Below are 12,424 nucleotides of genomic sequence, written 5' to 3' on the forward strand. Positions count from 1 at the left end.
TCTGGTCTCTTCTATGTTGAGGGCCAATTTCATGTAGCTTACAAGGATAGCACAGTACACAGTACAGTACTTTTTTCACTTCAGCATAGGCTTTAAGATGATGAATGTGTGTCCACGTCTGATTCATTATCACCTTAGTGTAGTTTGGAGCTTGTTTAGCTGTTTCCAGCACTCCTTTGACTTTCATTGTGTGGACATTTAAACAGACATTTCTCAAAATATATTCTTTAGTTTCCCACAGAAGAAAGTCATCCAGGTTTTGTTCAACATGATGGTGAATAAATTATGGCAGAATTACATTTTTTATCTTTAAATTATTCCCTTATTAATGACATTTTGGACCTTATTCCAAATGGTAATATCATTATGGATTACAAACATAAGCGCAACACACCAAATGCAAAAACTGGGCATGTGTGTCTGTGCATGCATCCCTGTTTATGTGTGTGCGTGCATGCGCATAAATGTGTGTTAACATTTTCGAACTTTGATTCCCACCCAGCGAGACATGGGAATGGTGATGGTGCTTGACCTCCACACTGTCAACACTGTCAGCATGCTCCAAAGCAAAAACCCAGTTGGAACTAATTCACAGAGACAAATGCATCACTCTGGTACCTAAGCTAGCATGACTTTAAACCAGTCCCTGTCCAATGTAATAAGACCAGCTAGTTTTAACTCGCCACTAATGCGACCTCCCGTTTTCTCCCCTCTAAGCTTGTGAATGGCTCTGTTTGGAGCTACTGCTCACTGACTGAGAAGCTTTATCTGTAAGCCAACTGGTCATGCTGAGCGCCTGAGCCTGATATTGCTTTGCTGGGCTTTTTATGCATCTGAGGTGTTAAAGCGCAACAGGTGATGAAGCAGCACTTATGAACTAATAATGATTGTGATTTTGTGATGTCATTCTTTCTATCTTTTCCTTTCTTTCTTTTTCTTTCTTTCTTTCTTTCTTTCTTTCTTTCTTTCTTTCTTTTTTCCTTCCTTCATTCCTTCCTTTCTTTTAAATATATGACTGGCTTTGAATTTCTTGAATTTCCCATTTTTTCTCTACTGTTTTAAAAGCTTTATAGAGCTTCCTTTAACAGGTCTTATTTTTTTGCCCTTGAGTACAGCTCTGTAAACCAATTCTTGGAGAGTAAGTGCCCTTCAGAAATACAAAACAAAAGCTCTCCTCCCTCCAAATAAAAGATGCTTTTATCTATTTCACGGAAGACTATTCCGTATTAAAATAGACCACAGGCTCTACTTTAAAGAGAATCAGTGATGATCAGAATTCACGGTCATTTTTGAATTCATTAAATCACTCATTAAATTCAAGCCGTCCTTTTGGATATGCTGAGCATGTGATATTCTGAGACTTTAAAGTGTATTGATTGTTTCGCGTTAATGTGTAGCAGCACTGTTCAAACACTGAAATTGAAAATGTTGTTGTCAATGAAAAGTCCTGCCAGTTTTATGATATCAGACTTCGATTCGTTTCTGCCAGACATTCAAGCAGGTTATAACCACACACACACTCCTGGTAACTACCTTTATGACAGCTTGTGATTGTGAATTAACCCAAAAGGTTGGTACACTGTCAAACCATAATAAACAGCTGTCAGGTGACAGGGAATGCTTATCACTGTCGCCCAGGTATTGCCCATTTAATACGTACCATTTTTCAGTCCCGTAGGGAGAAAATAGAGGTACACTCCGACAAACTATCATGGGACGGCTGGAAGATCGCTCGCATCAGGTCGCTACCATTTTAAGAGCCTCTTGAGAGTTTAAGCAATCAAAATGATTTTTGTGCCTGATCAGTTTCTCAGTCAATCGTGCATTGAAGGGTAGGAGATTTTCCTGTGTTGCTTTGAATCCCTTTCCCAAATAGTCTTCAAATAGGACTCACCCCATCAGCATCAGGGCAGTACATTCATATACCAGATGACAGAAGCAATACTCCCTATAGCTGGGTATCTGCCACGCATCCACACGTCAAGCTTTTACCTGTAGCTGACACCCAATTTGACCACACGGTTTTTACCCTGGACTTCTCAGGATAACCCGAGGAGATATTCTCATTTCTACATGAGAAATAACCTTGACACATGCTTTGTGGGGCTCTAAGTGGTCACTGATTGTTCCCTTGACATCTTGTCCCTACAACTTTAATGGGATGTCTAGCACATACAAGATTAGTGAAACCATTACCCTTCCTCCAACATTCTGCCGGTCCTGACACCCACTTCAGTGGATATGCCTCCACAAATATCAGTCCGGGGCTCAGGAGTCAGAGACGCACAGACAACCCCAACTACTGTCTGCACTGTCATGTAGTACAGCCGAATCGCTGTCACAACATGATTTTAATAAATGTTTCCATGAGAAAGAGGAAGAGCGAGAAAAGACAGAATGTGAAAGAGGGTCCGAAAATGCTCAAAAAAGTTGTCAGAGTTGGTAGATGAGTTATTTTTATTTGATCAGATCCTATTAAATTGTTATTGGGGTGCGATCTACTACAGTTATAAATCTGATGGTGGTAAGTTAGTAAGTACAGATGAGAACATGGCCAAGGAGATGTGATAAAGAATTCTTGTTAAGTAACCATGGCGATTTCAGCAACTCAGATTGAATAAGCATGTGATAAATTTCGAAGGATGTGATAAATTACAGTGACTGGCCAATGTCGTATATAAAAAGCGTGTTGGTGGGATGATTGGCACATGATTGGTGTGGATTTGAACATAGTATGGAGTACCAAGGCTGCATCAGGAATAGATAAAAAACGAATACATTTTAAAGTAAAAATGCAAGTGACTTGATAAAATAAATTATACTTAGTCCTGAATTAGTTTTACCCTTTACCTTTTTCCTTGAATGAATGAATAAAATATTGTTAAGAATAAATACAGAAAATAATCATTAATGTATCGATTTTATTGTATAGTTATTTTACCTGTTTATTAACATATTTAAATATTTCTACGTTTTATTATTTTTCATAGTTATTTATCATTTTTATGTTTTTACTGTCTAACATGGAAATGAGGAAGATCCATGGTTTAAGTTCAATTATGACTATATTAAATGTATATATATATTTGTATATTTAATTATAGCAGGCTTTGTCCTTCATGACTTGATAATAGATTATTAAAATGTAGGAAATAGTTTTTTTATTTCATCAGAGATGTTTAACAATCCCCTTGCACCATTGTGTTCCCAATAACGTATTAAGCAGATGTCCCTGTACTCTAATTAGTCATATATTAACTACCGAGTTGTGTATAAGTATTCAGTGATAAACTGACAAACAGTTAAGCCAAATTAATTTTCTTTTTAGCCTGGCAGTGCCTCTGAGCAAGGTTAAAACAATAACAATAACTTTCGGATCTAACAATGTTCAGAAATGGATATGAACACAGACATGATTGGTTTCTCTCTCTCGTCTCTGTCTACCTTGCGCTGTGAATGTAAACACAACACACTAATGCAGACCGTGCAGATGGATCAGTTTGTTATACATCGTCATCATTGGTCGGGATCAACATTAGGGATTTTATAACACAACAGTTGGTAGCTTATAGTATGACAGTCTCTGTGGCAGAAGACATAACTGCCATGTGAGTTAGGTTCTCGCTCCTCCTGGCACGTACGCAGTGCGAAGGTGCTACCAAAATGAAAATAATAATGCAGCCAATAAGGGTTTAATAACTTTTACACACAAAGAACCAGATGCAGCCGCAGTGATGAGCTAACACGTTCAGCCTACTGCAAATATAAAACTGCATTTGTGCAGATTATAAATAGACGGTACTGAGTTGAACCCTCTGAAGATTGCCCAAACACTTCAACAAGCACATAGGTGGTAAGCGGGGACATTGGATTGTATATTTGCACTCTGAATTAAAGCTCGGGGAGAAAACATTGCACCTGAGTCTAATTCCCCACAGGCAGTAATGATTGGCATGCTTATTTAGTTCTGCTCCTGCTACGTGCCGCGTGTTAACAATGAACAAACAAAGCATTACAAAATCCTGCCACCACACGCAGAATAATTGCTGGTGTTATCTGATATGTAATCAAGATGTATCATATTATTCTTGACCAGCAACGCCAACTTAGACGTCAGTCTGTCGTTTTATATAACTTCCGACCATCTGTTGAAGAGGTCTGATCAAGTAAATGATACATAACTGTACTCGGATTTGACCCCAGCGCTTCCTAGCGCTTACCTTATTAATGAGGCGCAACGTGCAAGAGGACACAAAGCACTTCATTATAAACCGTGGCGAATCGCTTTTTATTGCCCATGTTCTCGGGCCTCACGTAATTTAGCCTACAGTCTGAGACCATCTTATCACTTTCATTTCATCTAAATTGATGTAAATGGATTGAACGCCACTTGATACTCTGCATCTTGGAAATACAATTATGCCCCCAAAGAAATAATAATGTTCTGGGTAACATCAGCTCTCGGGGTTATGAACTGGTGTTAATGCTGCTCTCCTATGTCTCTAGTGTGCAAAAAGAGATAAAAAGGTCCATTAAGCTCGTTTTTTGTAACCGAAACTCACACATGCTGTCCCAGTCTATCTATTTACCTAATAGGGCGAATTAGGGTAATCTGAGGCACTGGGTGAAGCTCCGAACGCTTTGAAAAGTGTTTATGATGTCATATTCTAGTTCGGTTATCTGAGTCCGTGGTTTAAATGGCAAATTCATTGGCGCTCTTTTGTGCGCCCATGTGTGCTGGTCTAAAAAAGAAGTGTGTTTAGGCGCATTGTTGGCACGTTGCTATTTTGAGTAGCTGAAAATACACTGCGCCATAGACCAACTCAAACCTAGTCTAAGGTCTAAGGACCGTTTTCTCATTGTGAAATTATCAAAAGTGGATTCTGACACACCTTGAGTGCAACTGGGCCATGCGATGTAGACCATGCGCCTAGATCCGATCCTTAAAAAATGGCCCCTGTCTGCTAAACAACACAGGTTCCTTCTCGTTTTTTAGTAAGAACCGCTGACATTTCTGATCATTCAGGTCAGTGCTGCAGCTTGTTTTCAAAACCGCGTCCGATCGCTAAATACTGTGTCCTCTATTTTTAAAGGCACGAAACGGCACAAAAGAAATCAAATTAGATATCCACGAAGGATCGTTCAGCCGGAGCAGCGCTCAGTAAACGCTTCGCTGAAGAGGTGTCTACACACGCATCCCAGTCTGTTTGAAAATTGCCTTTGGAGTGCAGAGGCCCTGAACCATCCCACAGCGACACTTTACCCTTCCCTACACGGCTAAACCTGAAAGGTCATTCTTTTGTCTTCACTCTGTCAGATTGCTCTCTTTTCTCGTGTGTGAGAGCGTTGTAATGCTGCGAGTCAGTCAATACAGGTATCTGTGGTAATGGAAAGGGATTGATTTTTAATGTTGCTCTGCCCTTTGGAATGAAATGGAGTCTCCTCTCACCATATCGGTAATCCATGCAACATGATTAAAATGCAAACACATCAGTTAACAGAATTAACCAATGCTGGTGGATACTAGTCTTACTGGTTTGCACGAGAAAAAGTGTGGAATGTCATTAAAGAGCTATCGGTTAAATAAATTAACATCTACTCACTGTGGATATTGATAGTCAGAGACATTTTCAAGTCAAATGTTATACAGTATGATTTGTGTACCTCCTGTGACTTTTTCTTCACAGTGTTAGTGGGGTAATCCGTCATGTTTGGTCAGTATGGCACATTGAGCTGTGATTTGTGGGAAGAAATCGCAGCGTTGCATGCTGAACTGCTCTTGGCTCTATATGCCGTTGGACGATTTCCAAGGATCACTCATTGCTTTTTTTTGATTGATCACCATTACAAACAACTTTGATTTGTGAAACTTCCATTCTGGTACTTTTTTATACTTTACTGCGATGTTTCAAAGCATCGGATTACGTAAAGCTTGTATTTACACCCACATAATATATTTAAAGCTAATTGTGATCCTGATAAGAAGATTATTTGGAATCGGTTAATGCACACAAATACAAAAAAATCAGCATGGGTGAACAGAGAGAGTCAGATTAAATTTAATTACCCCTCTTACAGAAATATATACACTGCTGCTAAGCAAGATTATTGAAAGCATAAAAAAACTTCAAGACAAAAATGAAGGTGAGGCGTTACGTAAACCAACTTGGTTAGTACCAAAATAAAATAGCTTGAATATGATTCAGCCAACTCTACAAACAAGTAAGATCTATAATCTTAGGTAGCTATATAATACTTAAGTTGAACAATTTACAGTATTTGTAAGCCTTTTTTCATCTCTTCTGCAGTTTTAAAATCATCTTAGCTCATAAAGAGTTTAGCCATTTATTTGAGCCCTTCAACGTCATGTGACTATTGACCGTGGAGCGAAATGAAAATGACATCATGGCAACCCTGATTGGCTGATGACACCATGATGATGCACACAGCCTCACCAGTGACTATGATAAACTGTGAAGGGCAGCAGACAGGATAAATATTATAAAAATGTACCAGACAATGTAAAATACAGTCTTACATTCAAGGGCAAAATTTATCAGGAATTGCATTAGAACACATGCTGAGTGGCGTCTTGTATTCTACCTCTATTAAGCAGGGTGCAGAGAGGGACAAAATGAATTCCAGGTATCAAATTGGCCTGGAAAATGCTCCAGATCCTGTGACAACACAGCTCAAGCTGTAATGCAGGGCTGCACTAGACACCTCCAGCTGGGCATTATTAAACATCTTAACATCCCACTAGACAAGAGAGCTGTTGGAGAGAATCATCTTATAACTAGAGGCCGGAAATGTGTTGAAAGATCTATGTCAACTGATCTCCTAACTCCCTTAAAATAGGATTTAATGAGACATGGAAGCTATAGTTGGTCCATATTTACAATACATCTGTATACCTGAATGAAATGCTCAATAATTCATTAGGGATTACTTTTAAATTTTAATATTAAGATAGGAGCCATTTCAAAATAAGATATGAGACAATTGACCCTTCACAAGCAGTTTGATTGACAAGCGATCTGACCAATCATAATGCCAATATTATGTATGCGCCTCCATCATATTTTGTATGCGCCATTTTGTCCCACAAACAAACCGAAGTTACTCTCTTTCGAAAACTGTCACTACTACACATTTCGGAGTAAACATAAACACTTGATAAATCACATTTAGCTTAGCTATGCATCCATTTGTGACCCTGGATCACAAAACCAGTCTTATGTAGAAAGGGAACATTCTTAGTCAAAGCCAAAAATGCATTGTTAGGGTCAAAATTATAGATTTTTCTTTTATGCCCAAAATCATTAAGATATTAAGTAAAGATCATGTTACATAAAGATATTTTGTAAATTTCCTTTTGAAAATATATCAAAACTTTATTTTTGTGAGTGGATGACCAGTAACAGTGCCTCTTATTACCAACTTCAAAGGCAATTTTCTCAATATTTTGATTCCTTTGCACCCTCAGATTCCAGATATTTAATCAGTTATATCTCCACCAGATATTATCATATCCTAAAAACCCATACATCAATATAAAGCTTAATTATTCAGTTTTCAAATGATGTAAAAATATCGATTTCGAAAAATTGACCCATAAGACTGGTTTTGTTGTCCTGGGTCACATTTGTGTGACAGATGCAGCCTACTGCATCACGCGAGTTTAGAATTAAAGTTACATTATTGCCTGCTGATGTGGACGCAAATATACTGATGGTATAATTATAACCACATTAACACTGGGAGCCCATGGCTGATACCAATAGTTTGTAGGACATTGAGGGTTGAGGTTTTGCGAAGGTTCAATTTGAACCAACCATATTTTAACAAAAGCCAATCTCAGAAATTCTGTCCAATGGTGTTTAAACAGTGTGCGCTGACCATAGTCTTGAACCTCGACATGCTGATGTTCATCACACATAGAATTGTAGATGGGCATTTCACAGACCTTGTCTGCACCCGCAACATGAAAATATGAATGAGAAATTTCACGCCCTCTTTAAACTCGCTCTCATAGAAACAGATTATACGAGCACAGTTTTCGGGGAAAAAAATGACAAGTGCCCCAATTTTAGCTGTAGCTGAACAAATGATTTTGGGCATCCAAGTATTTCAAAGGTTTCTGGAATTTTTTATTTCACCCATATTCTTTGTGGCGGGAAGACTAGACCTACTCCTGTCAAATTCATTTCACGTGTTTACTAAAAGTGAGCTCTTGTCAGCCCACAGGAAAATGTTATTGGTCAGAGGTTGCAGTTTCATTGCTCGGGAGACTTAGTGGAGATTTCAGATTTCAAGTTTCGTTTCAAATTTTTCTTGGATGTTTCTCCTAAAAATCAAAGGATGTAATAAATATATATCCAAATGGGACATAAATGGACATGCAATAATGTACTCACTAAGAATGTAGGGCTATAAAATTAGCGTGGATGATTTATTTTATTTTTAGATGTTTTAGATACTCTAGATCTAAGTTAATGTTGAAATCTTTGAATATGATTGCAGATCATATGATTGGTATCTTGCCAAACTTGAGCACATGTTATTTTTCAAAAGAAAAATGTGAGGTATCATTTGTGATTTTTCTTTCCTATGGGACAACACCATTAACCTAGTGAATATACAGTAGTACTAATACAAACGGTATTTTGTTTGTACAAGGCACAATCATTTATTTTCTCCTGTTCATCTGTGGCATTGAATGCGTTGTGCAAGAATCAGCAGCACTATAGCTGTTGCATATGTATTGTATTATTACAATTGGTTTTTGATTTTATGCCTTGAAAATACTTGGAAAGAGCGAATTGTTTTGTGGTTAGTTTTTGTTCTTTATCATTCCATTTTCTTGTCTCTGGTCACAGTTATAATCTTTTGTAGCCAGACCTTGGACATTAACTCTGGTGCTCAAGTTTTGTGTAAAGGCCTACATGTTTTGTGTAAAATGCCAGACTCAAGTGCACTACAAAACCTATGTGCCAACCCACAGAAGTTTGGCAAAAGTATGTCAATCATATAGGCATTTAGATCGAGATAGTCTGTTCCAGTTTTTTGTGGAATATGCATCAGACGGTGAATAAATGGACTGTGGACAGTCTGTGTGGGTGCTGTTTGAGGCTGAGACTAGTGGCCTTAACATTGGCACAGCTGACATTAACAGGCTGCCGACTCCTTACGAATACATCTATCTGACTCAACGAACAAAACAGCCTTAAGACTTGATATGAATATTTAATCAAATGATATGGATACTGAAAACATCTCGTTTAATAGGAATAATGCTGTTTTTCTCAACAGTGTGTCATACAGTGCTTCTCTTTTCATCCCCTTTCTCCTACATTTAGTTCTTATTTATTTTTTATGTAAAGCTGACAGAACAAAGAACCTCAATGCATGAAGAAAATATATAAAGGATAATAAATCCCACATAGCAAAACATTGTTTGCTGGCAGATGTTTGGCTGATACTGTCACCAGCTGTAGGGAGCATTCATCTTCATGCAGTTTTTTAACTTGCATATCATCGTTGTCCATCCAAAACCTCGGATGTCTAAATTAGCTGTTTTTTAGGAAATGGAGAAACACTGTACTTTTTAAATAATAAAATACTGTTTTTCAAAGTTGACACACACTATTTAATACGTTTTATGGTTAAATATTTGTAAAACCCATTGACAGTCTTTAAGGGTGACTAATTATAAAGATTAACAACAAAATAAAATCACGAAATACGGAGATACAAGGTTCAGAAGGACAGTAGCGATATTATAGAGATTATAACTTGAGAAGAATAGAAAAAAAGAATCAATCTTCCAACGTTTGTGGGATAGAACTAGTGGTCAAATAGGGAAGTTTTTGACTTTTATCTTTTAAACGTTTGTGCTTTAAACAAAATTAACAATAAAAAAATCACTCTGAAAACAGTAAATTTTTGTTTGATAAACAGTATGTAATATAAATATAAACACATTTATTTTCCATAAAAACATACATTTATAAATAACACATAAAATGTCTCACATGTCTATACAGAACACCAATATGTATTTTCTGACAACAAGCTGAGTTGTTTTCATCTCATGTAGGGGCTAAAATTTCCATTCCTTATGGGATTATATCATTCTGAAAGCACATAAAATTGCCCTGTAAAGCCATTAGCTCTACACAGAGAGCTCAGCCCAACGGTCTCTAATGGAAGATGAAGAGTGATTGGTCCTGGCGGGTTGGCTAAAGCCCAGTCTCTCTCCTTCTGATCTGTACCTCTGCGTATATACATCCATACTGTGCTATAGCAGGAGCTTGTGAAACTCAGCACTTTCCACTTTAATGACCAGGGATCAGCACTTCTTCATTACAGAGGAAGATCAGTTTCATATAATTCAAAGGCTACCACAGAGACATACGGGGTATAAGGAAGTTCGGTCTAATGAGCTTGTGCGTGCGTGTGGTTGCTTCTCTACTTGTCATGTGCTGTTACTCAAAGCTGCCTTCATCCCCAAACAATCGTTTTTTGGAGAGGATCACCATTCATGTGTGCAGATAGTTTCTGTCAAATCTTTACATCTGACCATCTTTTCTTGGAGTGGAATGGCGGTTTATCATCATCCATCACATGCCGTGGCTCTAATCAAGATTATGCGATAACTGGCGTCGAGAAGCCAAAGAGACCAGCATGCGATTACAAGCCTGTTTGTCTGACAGCCTGATTCTCATTAGAACTCTTTTTTTGTGGTCTCCCATTATAAGAGCCTGCCAAAACAGCTGTGTCAAAAGAGGTCACACCATAATTATCAACCCGTGACAGTAATGACCAATTTATTCCCCATCCCCATGTTGGCGGGGAGCGGACGGCTGGGCTGTTCGACGATGAGCCCGACTCGATTTATTGACCTCTCAAAGGTCTGACCTGTAAGAGCTCAACTCCATTGGATAATGAAGAAGTTGAGTAGAACAAGCATGATTTTTTTTCTTTTACGACGCAAACCCTTCGTCAGTTTAAAAGACATCACACAGGGGGAGTTTTATAGGCAGGATGCATTCTGGCATGATTTATTTATTTTGTAGATGTTGCCCTCATATCATGGTGGTATGTATGACTGCACTTTGGTTGTTGTTGCGTTCTCTGACATAAAGGTTTGGCTGAGTGCAGCTCAGGATACGCCGGCAAAGCCCTTTGTTGAAACTATTTGAGTGCACGCTGCATAACTTATTTATGATTTGTATTCGGGACAATGACAAAGAGAAAATCACAGCAGATTGTATTTATTTATCTTTTGTGCACCATGCTTAGCTTGGTCTTTTTTGGGTTGGCAAAGTGTCGATTTTCAATGGGTTCTAAAAGTATGTTATAAATATTATGTGTATTTGTATATTGTCTATTTTGAGGGAGTCATATGGTGTTTTGAAAGGTTGCTTGTAGCTACGTTTTAAATGAGCTATAATATAATTCAGATATAAATGTTTTAATAACATAGAAGTAAAGCAGGACTGCTCATGTCATGATTGTGAGATTGTGGAGATAATATTCCATTTTCCAAATCATACATACTGTAAAGAGATAAACCATACATTAAGCTGCATTTCTATGTTTACAGTATGTTAAACTTGACTGTATGTGAGTGAAACCTGCCGTGGATGAAAGCACATTTTTGCCATAGACCTTAGCGTAAAAACAGAAAATCTCAGAAAGAACACTGAGCCACACGTTCTGTTCTGAGATTCCATTATGACCTCCTGAATGTGTGAGTTTTGCCAAACATCCAATAATTCATCATCTATTCACAATGGCTTCAGACCCTCCAGGCCTCTGTAACCCGCCATGCAGAATGATTTTCCCAGGCATGCCATAGAATTAAAGAAGTCATCTTACTGTTTCTTTTCTCTTCCTTCAGCTATGAGGGGCTGGAAAAGAAGCTGAGGGAGGTTTTCACGGAGAGGACGGGAATTTTACGCCAACTTTCAAAAACATCAAAGGAGCTGGACAGCATAAAGGGTAACCTGCAGGTAAGACTCCCTCTGTAATACTTATGTTGACTCCCAACGTAATAAATGCGTGATTTATGTTGCTAAAAATGTGACTAATCCACAGTGCATCTTTGTTACATGATTTAATGCCTGCGGATAGAGGAGCCATTCAAGTGAGGGAGGTGTCTCAAATCCAATTTCCAAACACTCTTAGCTTCTGCGCTAGCTGTAATGCCATTTCTGACATCTCTTTTACTCTGATTTAAGTCTACTGTTACCCTGTGTTGAGTTGCAATTTTTATTCTATTGACTTCTACTCTTAATGATTCAGATGTAAGTGCTTTTTGTACTTTAAATGAGTATTGAACTTCTTTAGACTTTTGTGCGCTTGTGAATATTTTAGTCTGGCTTCGGACAAAACTCGGACAAAATAATTTGGAACTTTT

General features: G+C 38.0%; 1 protein-coding gene across 1 annotated transcript in view; it reads left to right on the forward strand.

Annotated features, from left to right (window-relative positions):
- The window catches only part of luzp2 (leucine zipper protein 2), an 80,477-nt gene that overhangs the window by 37,065 nt on the left and 30,988 nt on the right, over positions 1-12,424 (forward strand). Inside the window, exon 2 of the mRNA XM_056766407.1 lies at positions 11,906-12,017. Within this exon, the coding sequence (XP_056622385.1) occupies positions 11,906-12,017 (112 nt within the window). The remainder of the gene's footprint in view (positions 1-11,905; positions 12,018-12,424) is intronic.

Source organism: Triplophysa dalaica, chromosome 14, assembly GCF_015846415.1.
Source record: "Triplophysa dalaica isolate WHDGS20190420 chromosome 14, ASM1584641v1, whole genome shotgun sequence".
Lineage (NCBI taxonomy): Eukaryota > Metazoa > Chordata > Actinopteri > Cypriniformes > Nemacheilidae > Triplophysa > Triplophysa dalaica.